Source organism: Asterias rubens, chromosome 3, assembly GCF_902459465.1.
Source record: "Asterias rubens chromosome 3, eAstRub1.3, whole genome shotgun sequence".
NCBI classification, from domain to species: domain Eukaryota; kingdom Metazoa; phylum Echinodermata; class Asteroidea; order Forcipulatida; family Asteriidae; genus Asterias; species Asterias rubens.
In genome coordinates, this window is record NC_047064.1 from 7,125,019 (window position 1) to 7,143,081 (window position 18,063).

An 18,063-nucleotide genomic window follows, 5' to 3' on the forward strand; every position below is an offset into this window, starting at 1 on the left:
TTGTACGAGAGTATTGAAAGAAAAAAAACACCGTTTTGGTGCAATTGTGTGCTTTCAGAATATGCCTAACAAAAGGCTTCCTGAGACTTGAAGTATCAATACCCGAATGTTTGATCTTTAGAGTCACCAAACAGCTATATGCCCCAGCACCAAAAATAGATAAACAAAACAAAAGTAGGCTTACCAGAATAAGCTTACAACCGAAAAACCAAATCACATGTACCATCTGTGACTGGTATCCTGATTATTTTTGCTAAGCTTTTTTTTTTTTAAAGCAATACATGTACCTGCTTAAGCAATCCTCTGAAACAGGACCCAGCAGTGTACTGTTAAGGCACACACACACATATGACTTAACTGGAATGTTTTTTTATCTTTATGTTAATCTTTCGTTACTCTGAAGAAAAAAAAAGAAAAAAAGTAAGCAACACAGCTTTGCATTTTTCAATGAATTTAACAATGACAGTACGACCTCTGCTATAGAGTAAACAGTTTTTTTTATTTTAATTTTTATTAATACAACTCTAAATTATACAATCATGTACTTTCATTTTATTTAAATTCATGCACACACAAACTTAAAGGGGCGGTGCCGTCCAGATCAAAGCAGGCAATATGGCTGTACATGGAATTGTGAACTCTCAGCCCGCCTGAGTTACACACACCACTGCACCCACTCTCAGTACCTGTACTCAAAATAATTATTAGCATAAAACCTTACTTGGTGACGAATAATGGGGAGAGGTTAATAGTAAAAAACATTGTGAGAAACAGCTCCCTCTGAAGTGACATAGTTTTCGAGAAAGAAGTAATTTCTCACAAATTTGATTTTGAGACCTCAGATTTAGAATTTGAGGTATCGAAATCAACCATCTAAAAGCACACAACTTCGTGTGACAAGGGTGTTTTTGTTCTTTCATTATTATTTCGTAACTTTGACGACCAATGGGAGACTTTCTGGGACGATAGAGGGCAGCAGACTTACCGGGTAAATCCATTGTTCTCGGAATTATGCGCATGTTCAGAACTACGTAAACAATGGAAATTTACCCGGTATGTCTGCTGCCGCCTAGCGTTGGAAAGTCTCCTATTGAGCTCAAATTTTCACAGGTATGTTATTTTATTTATGTGTTGAGATGCACCAAGTGAGAAGACTGGTCTTTTACAATAACCAATAGTGTCCAGTGTCTTAAAGAAAATAATGCTTAACAATTTTCTGCTTAGCAGAAATGAGCAGGATACCGGTCACAATTTGTACACACGGCTTGGTAATTTGACTGGTAACCTGAATCTAGATAGCATAATTTTATTGTGCTTTGCTACTTTTTGTTCTTCAGCAGCTCTATGAAATGACACCCTCATCTATGGGAGAGTGGGGTGCATGTTATAACAGGTTGAGAGTTCATAATCCCAGGTACAGCCACAAGCCTCGGCCCAATTTCATAGAGCTGCGTTAGCACAGAAATCAGACAAAATTTATGCTCAGCAGAATAAGTTTACCAGCCAATCTACCGTATCACATGCATATCATCTTTGACTGGTATCCTCATAACGTTTGCTTAGCACAGAATTGTTAAGCAAAAATTGTCTGCTTAAGCAGCTCTATGAAATTGGTACTTTGATCGTGAAGATGCAGCCCTTTTTATAAATGGATGGAGAACATGACCAATTGGATTTTATATGGTACATTGTATACGACTGGGAAAGGGCTTATAGTGTGTAAAGAGGGCATCTGTTACTTGATACAAAAGATGTAGGTCTAGGTACTGGTTATTTGTTGTTTAACTTAAAAATACCTGGTCTAAAATCTTGTTGCTTGAAACAAAAAAACTTCCAATGGAAATAGGGATATTATTTTGATATTGGAGGGAAAAATAGGGGGGGGGCTATGCATCTCCTACAACATTCACCTCTTACAATGAATGTATAAAACCATTGTCCAATGTCATAGAGCTCCTCAAGCACAAAAAAAGTTGTTAAGCACAACAAAACTGTGCTTACCAAAATAAGGTTACAAGCCAAACTGCTATGTCGAATGCATAAGTTGACTGGCTCATTTCTGCTTAGTAGAGAAGTCTTAAGCATTATTTCTGCTTTAGCAGCTCTATGAAATCCACCACTGGGGAGGGACCACAGCATTACTTGCTAAGGGGGCTGAGAGGGGACTAGGCAATAAATGAAATGATCAAATGTCATTAATTAAGTCCAATATAGAATATCCCTCTTTAAACTGTAAAACAAACAAGTCACAATATGAATCATCTGCCATACAACTATGCACCCAATATAAAGTGATACATAAGTTTCTATTAAAAAAAAAAACGGAAGAAGGTTAACACTTGTGCGTTAAAAAAAAAGTTTTTAATAATGGCCAACTAATGGTAACGGAGAAGCGGAAATGCCATACATTGCTCCATGCAGAAACAGTATAATAGGCAGTATCGAATACGGCGTTACCATTCAACTACCTGTCCCACAGCATGACCTTAGTGAGCGTGCTTCATTGATGTACGCGTTTAGAAGAGCTTACATCCTGCCCTACATTAGGGTGACTTTCATAAAAACAAAATAAGTCATCACACAAGCACGAGTGGAATACAGAAAAATATAGCGCTGCTGCGTCCCATATTCAATGAGGCCGAAGGCTGAGTTGTATATGGGACTCAGAGGCACTATATTTTCCATATTTCCACGAGCGCGAGTGTGATAACGTATTTATCTTCAAGCAAATTTGGCGCGTGACCATGGAACTCACAAGACGCATGGTAGTGATATTAGCCGTGCAATATAGGTTTTAATCACCACTCCATTCTGCAAATCCGATTGGAGGATTAGCACGTACTTGAAGATAAAGGGGTTTGAATTATTCAGCATAATAAAATTAGTAAACCCTGAGTGAACCTGGCTTGTCTATATCAAAATAATATACAGCTCTGGCAGGTGTCGATTGCATCTTGCACCCATTTCAGACGGGCCTGGGAGCCTCGAATCAAAAAGATCCAAGCGACTCTAGGAGGACCCAAATAAACTTTGGTTTGAGACAGGCGAACTTAACAATAACATTTTCATTACTATACAATGTAGGTTCGGCTCATGACAAGATCAACATCTGAAACCAAGGGGCTCAAGAGTTGATCTTTTGACTTCTAGCACATCCAGTCGCTCCTTAACTATTCCAGACGTCAAACCTTACATGTACATACGTACTTAATTTTTTCGGCGCGACTCTGGAGTGCCTGTCTGAAACGGGTGCTACTTCAGTTCGAATCATCATACGTCCTCGTGCAGAACTCTCTGTTGAATGAACCGATGGGCCAGGTCGTAGGTCGTAAAGCTTATTCCCACAGCGATGGGACCTTTAACCCAGTTCATACTCAGTCCTTTGTACAATCCCCTGACAATACCGCCCTCGTGGTAAATATCCTTGGCTGTATTGACAATCGTGTCGTATGAGTATTTGGTTATTCCGGCGGTCTGCATCCGCCTTCGGACGACGTCGAGGGGGTAAGATGCGGATTGGCCGACGAGTCCTGCCACAGCGCCGAACGCCATATTCTGAAGAGGCTTGGGGTGGGAGTGACCGGTCAGCTCTGTCAGGGGTGGGGGGGGGGAGAAATAGTGAAAGTTGGTCAATTGAAGAAGCCATGATTTGCTTCCCACTTAAATTGTTTTGCCTAAAATTTCTTAGCAAAAGTGTTATTAAACAGAATGAATACCTTTGAATTATGTAATCATTCAATTGTTTTAATCATAATATAAATGTAGAGGTAAAAAAAAAAATAAAAAAAAAAAAAAACCTGAAAATTTCGTTTCAAAAGGTGGCGAATTATTTGAGATATCGCCAAACATCTGGAGTAGTTATGTCAATGCAGGAAGATTAATTTGTGAATTGGAAGACACAATCTGAGAAACGTGTCTTACAGTTACATCTCCCAGATTCAAATTTTGGAGCATAAGAACTGAGACCCTTTTTCCTTAACCACAATACTTCAAAGTGAAATGATTCTCAAAATACTGTATACTATTGAAAGCTGCTGTACTTCTAAACAAGTAAGTTTTTATTTCCATTTTTAATTTGATTACCAAACAGATACCTTCCTGAAAAGGTCCATACAAGCCTATACAATGTGTACATAACAGGGAGCTGAGACAAATTATAGAGATGTTATTTGCCCAATGGCCAGGGGCCAATTTCACAGCGCTGCTAAGCACACAAATTTGCTTAGCATGAAATTTTGGCCTCGATAAAAACAGAGTTACCAACCAAATTTCCATGTGGTTTTGAGGATATACAAAACAAAAGCTGAATACAAGTGACAAGAAATATGCAACAAATGGAAATATGGTTGGTAATCCTATTTTTTATCAAGGAAGAAAACTCATGCTAAGCAAATGTGTGTGCTTAGCAGGGCTATAACATTGGGCCCAGGGCACTAATGTAAAGTGAATTGAGACGGTTATTGTGAAATGCAATATATAAGAAATAGTTCTTATTACATGCAGGCCAGCCCTTGTGCTCCACAAAATTGTCCTACTTTTGACCAAAAGCCAAAAATCCTGCCTGATAAGATAAACCCATTCATAATCTTCACCAAAATGTAACACATGTCACAAGGAATGTACTGGCAGGATTTGGGGTTAATGCATACAAGAGATAGAAAACAACTCTGTTTATTCTGTGGGTAGTAATCATCAAATTTGACAAAACATGAACAATTCTGAAAAAAATATTGTCTGGGTCCCGCTTTATTCATGACCGGGAACCTCCCAGATGGTGCAATTCAAATGATTTTAAAATCTATGCTGATGCTGCATATAAAACTACAGACTTTGATTCAATGTAAACTATTTCCTTTTTCCTTTTGGTGATTGATATATTCCTTTAAATCAAGGATGTTTTGAGAAAATCCTGAAATCAGGAAGTTTTTTTTATAGAAATCAATCAATCAGGAATTTATTTTTGAGAAATCACATCATACCTAAAACAAGGCTTTTACAGCCAACATTTCATGAACTAAAACTTGCCAAATCGACATCTCATAATTCTTTTTACCTACCTCTGTGTTTTTTCTTCAAAGTTTCAAAAATGAAGAAGCTGATTCCGCCATAGGGGATGACTCCCAGCACCGTGGGGAGGTAGCCTCGATAGAAACTTGCAAAACCGTGTGTCCGTAACGTCTTTATGATGATGCCGCCCATAGTCTTGTGACTGTGCAAAAGTATATTAAAAATCCATGACATTTTCAAATCTTGAACACCTAATGGAAATGTGCATAGCACTGTATACTCGTACTCAGGATTTGAACTGCCTCTAGCTATAGGGCAATCTCGGTGGTCTAGTTGGTAAGATACTGCTCTGGAATTGCAAAGGTCGTGTGTTCAAATCTCACCCAAGTAATATGCCAAGGTGTTTTTTTTCACAGAGCTTGGGAAAGTTGGACTAGCCTTAAGTTTAAATATCTCCTAGCACAAGTCATTATGTACATGTAAGTTCGTAGTCGTAATTCTTTGTGAAAATCCACCCCAGGTGTTTCTGATCAGCAGAATGCAGGTTCAAGTCCTGGTCATGACACTTATGTCCTTAATCAAGATATCCCTTTAAAGGCAGTGGACACTATTGGTAATTACTCAACATAATTATTGGCATAAAACCTTTCTTGGGGACGAGTAATGGGGAGAGGTTGATGGTATAAAACATTGTGAGAAACGGCTCCCTCTGAAGTGCCATAGTTTTTGAGAAAAAAGTTATTTTCCATGAATTTGATTTCGAGACCTCAGATTTAGAACTTGAGGTCTTGAAATCAACCATCTAAACGCACACAACTTCGTTTGACAAGGGTTATTTTTCTTTCATTATTATCTCGCAACTTCGATGACCGAATGAGGTCAAATTTTCACAGGTTTGTTATTTTGTGCATATGTTGAGATACACTAACTGTGAAGGCTAGTCTTTGACAATTACCAATAATGTCCACTGCCTTCAAGTCCATAATTGCCTTGTCCTTCCATGGGACTTTTAGACATAGTTTCTGTGTACTAGGATTGGTAGTGCAAATAAAAGAGCCCTGAACCCTCATCATGGAAGAGTAGGTTTACAGGTTTCCTCAGGCTTGCCAGCTACAGTTATTGAGTTCTCTTATGAGGCATACTTGGCTTCATTCCCAGAAACATAAAATAACAATAATAATGGGCTGGGCTTAAACAACGGCAGCCAGGGGATCACCTTAAGGGGGTGCAACCTTTCAATATACAAGCCCGTGTGACGTTGGTGCAAGGATTTAACGGATCAGGGAGTATCTATCAGCCACAGACCTTTTTCGGTTAGTTACAGCCATACGAGCCCTGATGAAATCTAGTGGATAAGTGAGTGTAGAGGCTGTTACTCCTGCCAAGGATCCAGCGAGGAACCTCGGTAATGGTTCTAAACTCCTAGTTGACAAAAAACAAAAAACATAAATAAATTTATTCAGTGAGAACAAACTTCATTGAAAGGAAACAATTAATTCATAGATTTATAGCCCTATTCAATACTGGATGCAATTACTACGCCAGATAAATTGTGTTTACATAATAACAAGGAACCTTGGAATGATTTTAAACCCCGAAGTGACCATAACGAAAAACAGAATAAATTTATTCAGTGAGTTTCAATCTAAACAGGGCGAAAGCTTTCATTGAAAGGTCAAGTGGAAATAAGTTATTCATACAATTTGAAAGAGATTAGGCCTACCAAATCCTGGACGCAATTACTACGTTGGATAGATGGTTTTCAATTTAAAAAAATAGTTTATGGCCTGTTGCTTTGAGCAGAGTCTTTCTCGAAGGCTTAATGTCAGCACAACAAATATGAGCAGGTAACTAAGTGTATCATAAGCAGTGAAATGGAAATACACAGAGAGAGAGAGAGAGAGAGAGAGAGAGAGAGAGAGAGAGAGAGAGAGAGAGAGAGAGAGAGAGAGAGGGGGAGAGAGAGAGAGAGGGAGAGAGAGAGGAGGGAGAGAGAGAGAGGAGAGAGAGAGAGAGAGAGAGAGAGAGAGAGAGAGAGAGAGAGAGAGAGAGAGAGAGAGAGAGAGAGAGAGAGAGAGAGAGAGAGAGAGAGAGAGAGGGAGAGAGAGAGAGAGAGAGGAGAGAGGAGAGGGATGAGAGGGAGAGGGAGAGGGAGGGGAGAGGGAGAGGGAGAGGGAGAGGGAGAGGGAGAGGGAGAGGGAGAGGGAGAGGGAGAGGGAGAGGGAGAGGAGAGGGAGAGGGAGAGGGAGAGGAGAGGGAGAGGAGAGAGGAGAGGGAGAGGGAGAGGGAGAGGGGAGGGGAGAGGGGAGGGAGAGGGAGGAGGGAGAGGGAGAGGAGGGAGGGAGGGAGGGAGGGAGGGAGGGAGGGAGGGAGGGAGGGAGGGAGGGAGGGAGGGAGGGAGGGAGGGAGGGAGGGCGGGAGGGAGGGAGGGAGGGAGGGAGGGAGGGAGGGAGGGAGGGAGGGAGGGAGGGAGGGAGGGAGGGAGGGAGGGAGGGAGGGAGGGAGGGAGGGAGGGAGGGAGGGAGGGAGGGAGGGAGGGAGGGAGGGAGGGAGGGAGGGAGGGAGGGAGGGAGGGAGGGAAGGAGGGAGAGAGGGAGAGAGGGAGAGAGGGAGAGAGGGAGAGAGGGAGAGAGGGAGAGAGGGAGAGAGGGAGAGAGGGAGAGAGGGAGAGAGAGAGAGAGAGAGAGAGAGAGAGAGAGAGAGAGAGAGAGAGAGAGAGTTAAAGCAAACATAGGAAGGCAAAACATGCTTTCGCTAGCTACTTTAGTGTTTACTTGACAGCTTCAATCACTGACTAGAGTCCAGCCGTCGATTTCACCAAACCCTTCCTTACTTAGGATTAATTTTTGGCCTTAGGACGGGTTCAGTTCCTTATTTAAATACATAGGACGCATTGAACCCATCCTAATTTAGGACGGGTTACTCGTCCTAACTCGAGTTAGGATTAATCCTAGCGTTTCGTGAAATTGGCTGCAGTAGTTTGTGCACTTGGTCAGTAAACAAATCCTGCATTTTAGTTTTTTTAAAAGAGGTTTACATGTAATATTGTATGAAGTTTAATTACAAGCCTCCTGCTAAAACCTCAGCAAATCGGGAAAAAGGGGGAAAAACAAAAATAGAAATACTTTTGATCTGGCAAAATTTCTGAGCTACAAGGTCTGTAGCTTCTCAGAATCTGGGTCAAATAATTTGTTTTCTTTATTTCTCAGCATCACGTGGATTTAAAGTTGGCACTCAATTCTTATGTCTCTGTACATAAAAGGTAGAAATTTAAGAGTTTAATCCGCTTAAATTAAAAGTCACAAGTGTGTGTTCCCCAGGGATCTACCATGTGACCTTTTTCCTCCGGCCGAAGCAGTTTTACAATCAAAGATGAATAATTGATTAAATGCAAATGAAACAAAAAGTCCTATCGACTTTAAATATTTAATCATCAATTTGCCCTTTGATATTCTTTCCTTCAGGCTTTGACGGATTGTTTGAAATCCCAAGGTAAAATCCAAAAGGTGATGAAAGAAGTTTTTGACTCAGTGAATGCAAAGCAAATTTTTCATGGCACAAGAATTAGCCTGGCTTAAAGGCACTGGACATGGCTTAGTAATTGTCAAAGACCAGTATTCTCACTTGGTGTATGCCAACATATGCATAAAATAACAAACCTGTGAAAAGTTTGGCTCAATTGGTCATCAAAGTTGCAAGAGAATGATGAAAGAAAAAACACCCTTTTTGCCCAACTTTGTGTGCTTTCAGATGCATTTATAATAAAAGGCTTCATTCAGCTTAAGTCTTTTATTATTTGCATGAGAATTTACCTCCTTCTCAAAAACTATGTTTCTCACAATGTTTTATACTATCAACAGCCCTCCACTTTTTGAGTAATTACCAATAATGTCCTGGGGTCAATTTCACAAAGAGTTAGGACTCGTCTTAGCTCGAGTTAGGACGAGTAACTTAGGATTAATCTTAAGGTCTGCATGCTACAATGCAGGGTTGGGACTCGTCCTAAGTCCTAAGATTAGTCTTAAGTTAGGAAGACTGTTGTGAAATCGACGGCAGTACCTTTAACTTAGTGTCAATATACATGTATACTGTGACTTCAAAATAATCAATGTTAAAGAATTTTGATTTTATAAAAAAAAATTGTTTCAAACCGACCAAACTGTCCGGTCAGAACAAGTTCATTAGTGCAACTTGCATGGGTTTCATAAAAATTGCTTGAATTGCATATTGGAGGTCCTGGTAAGTGGGGTTTATTGATAAAGAGTGGTTTACAAAGTAATTATTTGGCAAAAATAAACAAATTTAAAATAAAACCTCTCAGTTGTCAGACAAACTTCATTAAGCCTGTTCAGCTGTGTGAATACTTCACCCCGATTCACATAAAAATGTTTACGAATCCCTAGGGGTATACATGTACATGTATGTAAAAAACACAGGCTACATGTAGCCTCCCAATAAAACAAAATATTAAAAAGGAGAAGAAAAAAACATGACATCTCCACTCTTCAGACAAGAAGATTAGTTTCCTTTTGACTGTCGGCAACAGCTACCCTGCGGATAAATAGTTGATATTGTTAAAGGCACTGGACACCTTTGGTAAGAGCAGTGTCCTCACTTGGTGTATGCAAACATGTATGAAATAACAAACCTGTGAAAATTTGGACTCAATTGGTCATCAAAGTTGCAAGAAAATAATGAAAGACAAAACACCATTGTTCACTAGTTTGTGTTTAATGACCTTATACTTTTTATAGCACTGAGCTGACAATGCATTTAATTCTTTAATTAAAGGAACTGTATTAATTGAGTATTGGCTGAATTAACGCTTATAAATACCCTTTTTCCCTACATGTAGGCACTTCAGGAACATTTAAATTGCTTGTGAAAATGGTGTTATGTGTCAACTTATTTGATACTCTTTCGGGAGCGTAATTTGACACATAACGTCATCGGACATCAAAAACAAATGGTCTGTACATTCCTACACAAATTTTTGTCTATATATATCTTACTGACAAACCAAAGTTTTCGGGAACAACTAACACTAGCATTATCCTTTTCAGAAAAAATTTATTGATGTTTAGGCCTACAAGCTTTATTTCGATTTATGTTAGCTGATCTCTGGGCCCAATTTCATAGCGCTGTTTAGCGGCCGATTTTGTGCTTACTGTGCGATTTCCATTTCATAGCACTGCTAACTGTACGCACACGGAAAGGCATGCTAACATTCCAGTGCTTACTGCATGAAAATAAATGACGACACAATGCAAATCCATGGTAAACGCGCAATATGGCCGACCAATTTTTCTGCTAACCTGTGAAATACGCTTGCACCTCAGCAAATTTTTTTGCTACAGTAAGCACAAAAATTTGCTTACCATTAAGCAGCGCTCTGAAATTGGGCCCTGGTTGAGGTAAAATAAAGAAAGTCCCCATCACAGAGAATATGAAAACAAAATACTTACGGGGCTTTGCTCGGATTTAGCAGAGTCTTATACTGTTCGTGAGATGCATATTGGATTGCAGCGTAAGGGATAATGCGCGTCATCGTAGCCGAGTTTCCACGCCATAATGCTAAAACTCCCTCGTTGTGGTAAACTTGCTGGATCACCCTTAAAGCCCTTCGAGCACTGAATTGCATATCAGATGCTGCAACACAAAACAACAACAGCGAGTGAGTGTAAATGCAGCCAAAGCAATTATTATAAAAAATTGCCAAAGGGAACTTGTCGTACCAGGCAATTTCATAGTTGTAAGTATTCTGAAATTTAATGACTATAACAACTTAAACTTGTGACAGACACTGTATTTGTTGATAAACTATTTTGAAAAGGATTCCATGCCTGATACTTCATGGAGGCAATGAAGGCGATTGCCTCCATGCACCCTGGTCATTGCCTTGGTGCCCTTGAAATGCTCCGGTAGAAATTCACAATTCGTAAATTGCCCTTTACTACGGAAGAAAATGCCTTGGTGCCCTTGCCCTTTCAAAAACAGGCATGGGAATCCGTTCCTGGTGTTGATAATATTTTCATCCCAAAACATTAGAATGTGAGATATGATTCATGCATGAATCGTTTCTCACATTCCTGAGGTTTGGTGTCCATTTGTGAATGCTGCAGCCAGAGATGTGGTCGAACCATAGAGTTTATAAGAACTAGAGGGCGCACTGGCCTATATACGCGCCCCGTATGCGTGCAGGCGGCAATTTTCTAAGTTGAACAAACAGGCATTGCTTAGCGTGTGTTTGTGCGGCCATTTTGTAAGTTGACAAAACAACATTGCGTCAGCGTTCAATAAACACAAACTCCAACGTATTCTTCATATTCAACGCGCTTGCAGAATGGCACGCGCGTGTCTCCTTGCGGTCCCGTCGCGTTTGTGCAAGAAGCATCACCAGTGCGCCCTCTAGTTCTTATAACTCTATGGGTCGTACCCACTGTCACCTCAATAAATGTGTTTTGTGAAATTACCATGAAAACTTTGTCGCTGTTTTCTCAGCAAGCAGATACTACATTCAGCATTACATTGACAAAAAAAACTAATCTATGACATTGCTTATAAACAGGCACATTGGGAGGCAATTAAATACATGCAAAAAGTAAGCTTTAGGTAATGTCACAAATTTTTCAGGCAACTTAGAGGCAACCAACTGGACTGCATGCATTAAAGATCGGTTGCCTTAAAATTGCCTAGTGTGGCATGGCCTTTTGGTCACACTAGAGATATTTTTCTAATTATGTCTAAAAAGGGACAACCACGTATTGTCTTCATATTGGGCCTCTGGGCTATATAACATTATGAGATGTTGTTATGAAACAAATATGTTTAGGAAGATGTTTTTAAAGAAGAATGATTCATACAAATATCCCTCCCCCCCCCCCCCCCCCCCCGATTTTAGATCTGTCAAAATTACAGACAAGTTACATGTTGTTCATAAAGTATGAGGAAAAACCACAAAATTTCTATGGATATTTGTGTTAATCCTCATACATGTATTCTACCTTAAAACATCTCTCCACCTATTTTCATTTATAGAGCAAACTGCTTTTTACAGTCCAAAGCGGCAAATCAGAAGGCAATGTATCCATTTAAATATCACCCCAAATAAAATTACATTCAGTACAAATGTTATGAATGTGGTGTGTTTTTAACTGCACTGGACTCGAGATCTTGTGTTTCTGGTCAGCAGAGTGTGGGTTCAAGTACCTGTCTTGACACGTGTGTGCTTAATTAAGCAAGACACTTAACCATTATTGCTTTGTTGTTCAGATGGTACATAAGGCTAATGTAAGTCCTGCACATTGTGAAAAGCACAAAAGAACTCGGGACACTTATCGCAAAGCAGTGAGCCCAATTTCATGGCTCTGCTAACAGTAAGCAAAGAATCGACACTTGCAGAAGCAGGGAAATTCTGTGCCTACTTTAATTGATTTCACGGGTTAGCAGGAGATTTTGGCTTACACAGCTAGCGCAGAAAGTCGGTGCTTGCCATGCAAGCAGAGAATGGTGACCGTAAGGAAAAAATGTATCGGTTAAGCAGAGCCATGAAATTGGGACCCGATTTTTCTGGCAGTTGATACTGAATTAACCACAGCACTTTATAAACCAATAAGGTGCTACTCACTGCCGAATTCTGCACTTCCCCTCACCTTTCTTCGCTAGCTGTGTAAGCGAAGAATGCCTAGTAACGTGAAGCACACACACACGCAAGCGAAAATTCTCTGCTTCCCTGTGAAATACGCTTGACAAAAGCAAGGAATTCCCTGCTTCTGTAAGCGCTTATTCTTTGCTTACAGTAAAGCAGAGCCATGAAACTGGGCCCGATCAGTTGCGGCAAGCGCAATATAGTAAAAGTCACTCTGAAAGGATCAAAGGTTTGTGTCACTGATGTCTGATTGTGTTTCGTAAGTAAATTATGTTGTCCTGAGTGGTTGTGAGCGACACAACTGGTTCACCAAATAGGTAGGCAGAACTTTTTTTGTAGCAGTTGTGGTGGCTCGATGAACCAATTATTTGAAAATTGGTAAGTAGGATTTGAAACTTTGCATGGTGGAAATAAGATATAGAAGAGTTTGCGGTAACACCATGTTATGACTGTCTCTAAGTGAGGTTGGGGTGGTTCTGAAAAGAACCGTTGGATTAACTCGACGTTTCGATCAGTATGCTCTGATCGTCTTCTGACAATTGGTAGTCGCGGCTCGACTAAGAAGCAATGAAAAGCTGCGACAACGACCCCTAGATGAACAGAGACGCCAAGTCTTACTCCCAATGTCTGTTGACAAGACCCTAAAACCTCCACCCTGGGGTAAAAGGGTACCTGTGAGGGCCGAGATGGTTCTTGTGACTGATTTAGTTTAGTGCGCTCTATATTTGACAGCACAGGCTGAATACTCCCCAGGGAGCTGATGGTTTAAGGAATTGGTTAACTTTCCAGCTAGGCTGACCCCCCTGGGCTCCCGGTCTATTAATATAACGGCCAAGTGACCAGGAGTACTATTTTGGAAGTGCTTTGAGACGCTCTTCGGGTGTATAAAGCACTACATAAAAAAAAGATTACATGTATTATTTTTTATTAAAAGGGGTACTCACTTTGGAACAATATTTTTGTTCTATCTAGCGGTGCAATGGCAGTCTTGGCTGTTGCTCCGGCTACTGCCCCAGCAGCCAGGGATGCTGTCACCTCCTTCCACTGGGGTGGATTATACTGCAAGGACGATGAAATACAAAGATGAAATACAATCTGGGTAGATTTGTTATGTTCGATTTACAATGATCAAGCGAGTCTGTGATCAGGGAGGAAGGAATAAGGTCAAACAGAGTTTCTGGATACAAGTCATATTACATTACAATCTCATATTACAGGTGTTGCCAAGTACTTCTTTCATGGAAATTTGCATCGGGGATAAAGAATATTAAGTTTGGTTTGTACCCATATACACCGATTTTGTGTAAGCATTGTATACTCAATACTTTCCAGAGGTCTGTGAAAAAAATCACAGGCATATTACTCATGTGGGAGTGTCTTATCAACTAGTAAGTCAACAAAGTTGTAATAATTGAGGGGGCAGGGCTGATGGGGGGGGGGGTAAGCTTGGGCGATATCATGATATTATCGAATATCGCGATATTAATTTGGAAACGATTTCGATATCGGATGGATTTGGTTTTAATCGAAATATCGATATATCGCGATATCGATTAAATATCGCAATATCACGATGTATTTGCAAGCTGAGACATCTTGCACCCCATAGGTTTGGAGTAAAACCAGAAGAATAGGTCATAAGAACACCTCTCTAATGCTATGACTGTCTCTTCTACAACTTTCACTTGGAGTTTGAAGACTGATGATGTCAAATTTAATTAATCGCGATTATATCGAATACCGCGATATATTGTCGGCGATATATCGTGAATAAAATAAATCGATTTCGCCCAAGCTTGGGGGGGGGGGCAGGGCAGGGAAGGAAATCAAGAAGGTGACACAGATGTTGAGCAGCAAGGTTCTCCCCAGAATATTTCAAACCAAGGGGAATTTTGGACTTAAATTTGTTTGATGTTGGACGAAGCACGCTGAATTGAAACAAGGTCCTCTAAATATTTTCTACCTTGTGTTTATCTTGGTTTTAAAAACCTGTGCAATCTGGAGCATTCTATATATGGTTTTCTCTTGATGATTTTTGTGAGAAAAACAATTTTTTTTCTGTCGAAAATTTGCATGTATTGGCACGCAATTTGCAGGGATCAGACCCAAACGCTTGGTTGCTTATGGGGAGAAACCTGCTAGAACAATAGCTGAGTGATCAAACATAGAAAGTTGTGTTGAGTAAAAATGCTTTAAAAAAAAAAATTCATCAAAACAGTGACAAACCACAAGACAATGATAGGGAACAAAAATTGCCGGACTTCCTATTTATCATGTTAAGAATACGTAGGACATCAACTTGTGGTGGCAGAGTGGAAATAGTGTGTCTCCTTAAAATACGTGTACAACTTTCGTTAAACACCAGTTTGAAAGAGCCAGATTTGTATATATTGCTAAAAAATGCCCCCAGGTACGCACGTATACACAAAGCCTTAGGTGCCAAGAAACATTATTTTTGCAAGGAGCCTCTCTTCGGTGAGAGACAATTTGTTATTAAAAAATCGAGATACATCAGGTTTGCACTGACGTGACGTACGAGTGCATCACTGTTGCTAGGCGCTAGCATTCCAAAGGAAGTAGGCACCAGTTTTCCACAGGCCCTAGGCAAAAAATATTCTGTAGGAACTGAGTTGTTAACACTAGGCACCAGGGACAATTTCACAGTGCTGGATTTTGCGGTAAGCTTTGTGCTAGTCTGAGTCTTTCCCATGTGCTACCACATGCCCAGAAAGCTGCAAAAGTTTTTCCAGTGGCAGGAAGTTTGACCATTACTCCAACACTTGCAGTGATGAGCACTATTTGCGTTGGTAAACCATCAAACAAAAAATTAATCACAAAATCCTAAAGGCCAAGTCACACTGCAGCAATAACGAAAATTGATAACGATCACGACGCAAAGAGAACGCATTCAATTGGTTGAATTGCTCCACGCAGAATATGCGCACGCTCATACAACCAATAGAAAGTGTTCTCTTTGCGTTGAGATCGTTATCGTTATTGCTTCAGTGGGAACGGGCCCTTAACTGTTGACTCAGAAAAAGGCGTCATGGTCTAGTCTAAGTGTGAGAGACATGCATACATACCATCCTTGGCCCAATCTGAGATCATCAAACAAACTACTGTTGAACATTCCTATCTTCATCAGGTGACAGAAGCTTCCTTTCATGTGCATCAAAGTTATGGAGTAATCTCCCCTTTCAAACTCTGCACACTTAACACCTCACAGCAGGGTTTGCTCTTAACTTGTTAAGTGACTAGATAGAAGGACCAGTTAGCTTTTCATTTCACTAGTCCAACAGCTTGTTCACAAGTCTGTGATGAAGGAAATAGGGTTGCTTTTTTACACTAAACTAGCCAGTTGGACCACTTGAAGAGTATTTTTATAGGTCCTTCCTGGGTGTTTTACCCAGCATTTGGCCAGCAGACCACTGTTAAAGGAGGACGCTACACAGATCTTCAATAGCCAGCTCACACAAATCTCTGTGAATCTGCTTACATTTAGTTCATTACACTTGTCATCATCTCCACATGAAAATCTGTGTTTACCTCTTTTGTCTTAAAATGTTTTCTTCACTTTGCTATTAGCGCCTCGAAACAGGAAACTAGAATGATGGTGCTGAACAATTGCCTGATTGATCGCTTAAGTTGGACTGTAAGCTATCCTTACCTCTGCAGCATGTTTACTACTCTCCGCTTTGACTGAGATGTCGCAGAGGTGATGATGATCCTCTTGGATCCTCCGAATAGGATGTTCCTGCTCCGATCTCTCTATCATCTTTGATTAGGCCGAGGCATTGGGATGAGTGGAAGACTGCAGTTCAAGATCGGGAAACTTTGGGTGGGGTTGATGGTATGTGGGTCATGTGGGTAGACTGCTTCCACGGAATCAAGTAAAAATTAACATTTTCTGAAAAACAGACAATTTAAAAAAAATTATGATTTGTGACTTTGCAGTTTATATAACAGCAAAGGATATTTTGTAACTCTTTAGCCCGGTTCATACTGCCTGAGAATGCAGAGCAAATTTTGTGTAGTTTATTTTCTCGCAGTGAATGTTTGGTTGAACACAGTTCAACTGTTGCGAATTGTTTGTTGCGAACTTGTGATGTCAAAAATCGTATATCGCAGAAAGTATGTACCGGGCTTTGTTACGGGTATTGTCATGTCTCCCTCTGTTGAAATCTCAACATTCTGACTGGTGTTCTTCTTATAAAGCCACCTAATCCAATCCCCCACACAATCTGGCCCATCAGTAAGCATTTCTCCAAGAAGTAGACTAAGTATGAGGTTCGTCTCCATGAGGATAGCGGAACGAACCTCATAGTTCTAGGAGTAAGTTGTATAATCACCACCCGTGAAATACTATAAGTTATCACACAAGTGGGAGTGGAATACGGAAAAATATAGCGCTTCTGCGTACCAGGCCTCGTTGGATTATGGGAACGCGCTATATTTTTCGTTTTTCCTGGAGCGCGCGTGTGATAACTTATTTATCTTAAAGCAAACTTGGCGCGTGACCATAGAACACACAAGACGCAGCTAGTGATATTAACCCTGGCCGGAGAGTTACAGTTATCGACCTTGCCAGACATGCTGTTGCCAGAGCTCATTTATTTATGATAAAATTTGTTTATAAATTAATAACTAGTTATGATAGGTAAATTTGTATTCATAATTAAATAAAAATTTCTATCAAAAAATAAACAACAAACAAATGACAAACAATACAATGACAAAGCAAAATGAGCAAGCAAATTTTGTTTGTGCCTGCAAAGAAAGTGCGATGCAAAGCAAAGGGAAAGATCATTCGTAGTACTGTGTCGTGGATGTGCAGGGTCAAAGAGGAGCGTCTAGATTTTGCTTCTACACATGATTAAAACGCCTCGGTTTTCCGCCGAAACTGCCAGAGGCAGCGCACACACTCCTCACAGGCAGTCGGTCACTGCGGGAAGGACCCCCTACTGCATGCTGCTGAGCTGAGTGAGTGGCCGGCAGAGAGCCAGAGGTCACGATGACGATGTGGGCGGTGGGAAAAATTTTCATCTCAAGAATCACAATTTACAATTTAGCACAAAAAGCCCCAAAATATGATAAAAAGTAAATTCCATTCATACCTCTATACATACATTGTTGGATTATTTAATCAGGTAATTGATACCATCTTTTGGCAACTTTTTTTGAAGTTCCGCTTGATGATCTCGCCTCTGTGAACGATGCGTGAGCTAGCTAGCTGGTGTTCGAACGAACAGCATTTTTCACGCAGACAGCATGCATTGCATAATCAACGTGTGCAATAGTTAACGAGAACACTAACACTAAGACTTTAGTTTATCCCTGGAGTTTCAAGTTTGTATTGAAAGCTAAAGTAAAACTGAGGACGAGGTTGAAAGCAGTAGTAGTCGGGAGAA

General features: G+C 40.4%; 1 protein-coding gene across 3 annotated transcripts; it reads right to left on the bottom strand.

Moving 5' to 3' along the window:
* Window positions 1-1,277: 1,277 nt before the first annotated feature.
* LOC117287919 (mitochondrial coenzyme A transporter SLC25A42-like) lies at window positions 1,278-17,908 on the bottom strand. 3 transcript variants are annotated; one of them, XM_033768549.1, is made up of 7 exons: window positions 17,782-17,908; window positions 16,323-16,562; window positions 13,600-13,714; window positions 10,473-10,656; window positions 6,313-6,429; window positions 5,058-5,209; window positions 1,278-3,590 (listed from the first exon to the last, which is right to left on the bottom strand). In XM_033768549.1, exons 2-7 carry the CDS (start codon window positions 16,428-16,430, stop codon window positions 3,271-3,273), a joined length of 996 nt encoding a protein of 331 aa, XP_033624440.1. In that variant the 5' UTR covers window positions 16,431-16,562; window positions 17,782-17,908; the 3' UTR covers window positions 1,278-3,270. The 3 variants fall into 3 exon arrangements, with proteins under 3 accessions (XP_033624440.1, XP_033624439.1, XP_033624441.1); XM_033768548.1 differs by having other exon boundaries at window positions 17,770-17,908; XM_033768550.1 differs by lacking the exon at window positions 17,782-17,908 and adding an exon at window positions 17,472-17,590.
* Between the last annotated feature and the right edge of the window lie 155 nt (window positions 17,909-18,063).

What these genes read in the sequence shown, in the direction of transcription:
- LOC117287919 (XM_033768549.1), bottom strand. Translation starts at nt 16,430, where the DNA reads ATGATAGAGAGATCGGAGCAGGAACATCCTATTCGGAGGATCCAAGAG. An exon ending in GTAGTAAACATGCTGCAGAG is followed by an intron (nt 13,715 to 16,322) that starts GTAAGGATAGCT and finishes TCGTCCTTGCAG; the next exon opens with TATAATCCACCCCAGTGGAA. An exon ending in TTTGAAGAAAAAACACAGAG is followed by an intron (nt 3,591 to 5,057) that starts GTAGGTAAAAAG and finishes CACCCCTGACAG; the next exon opens with AGCTGACCGGTCACTCCCAC.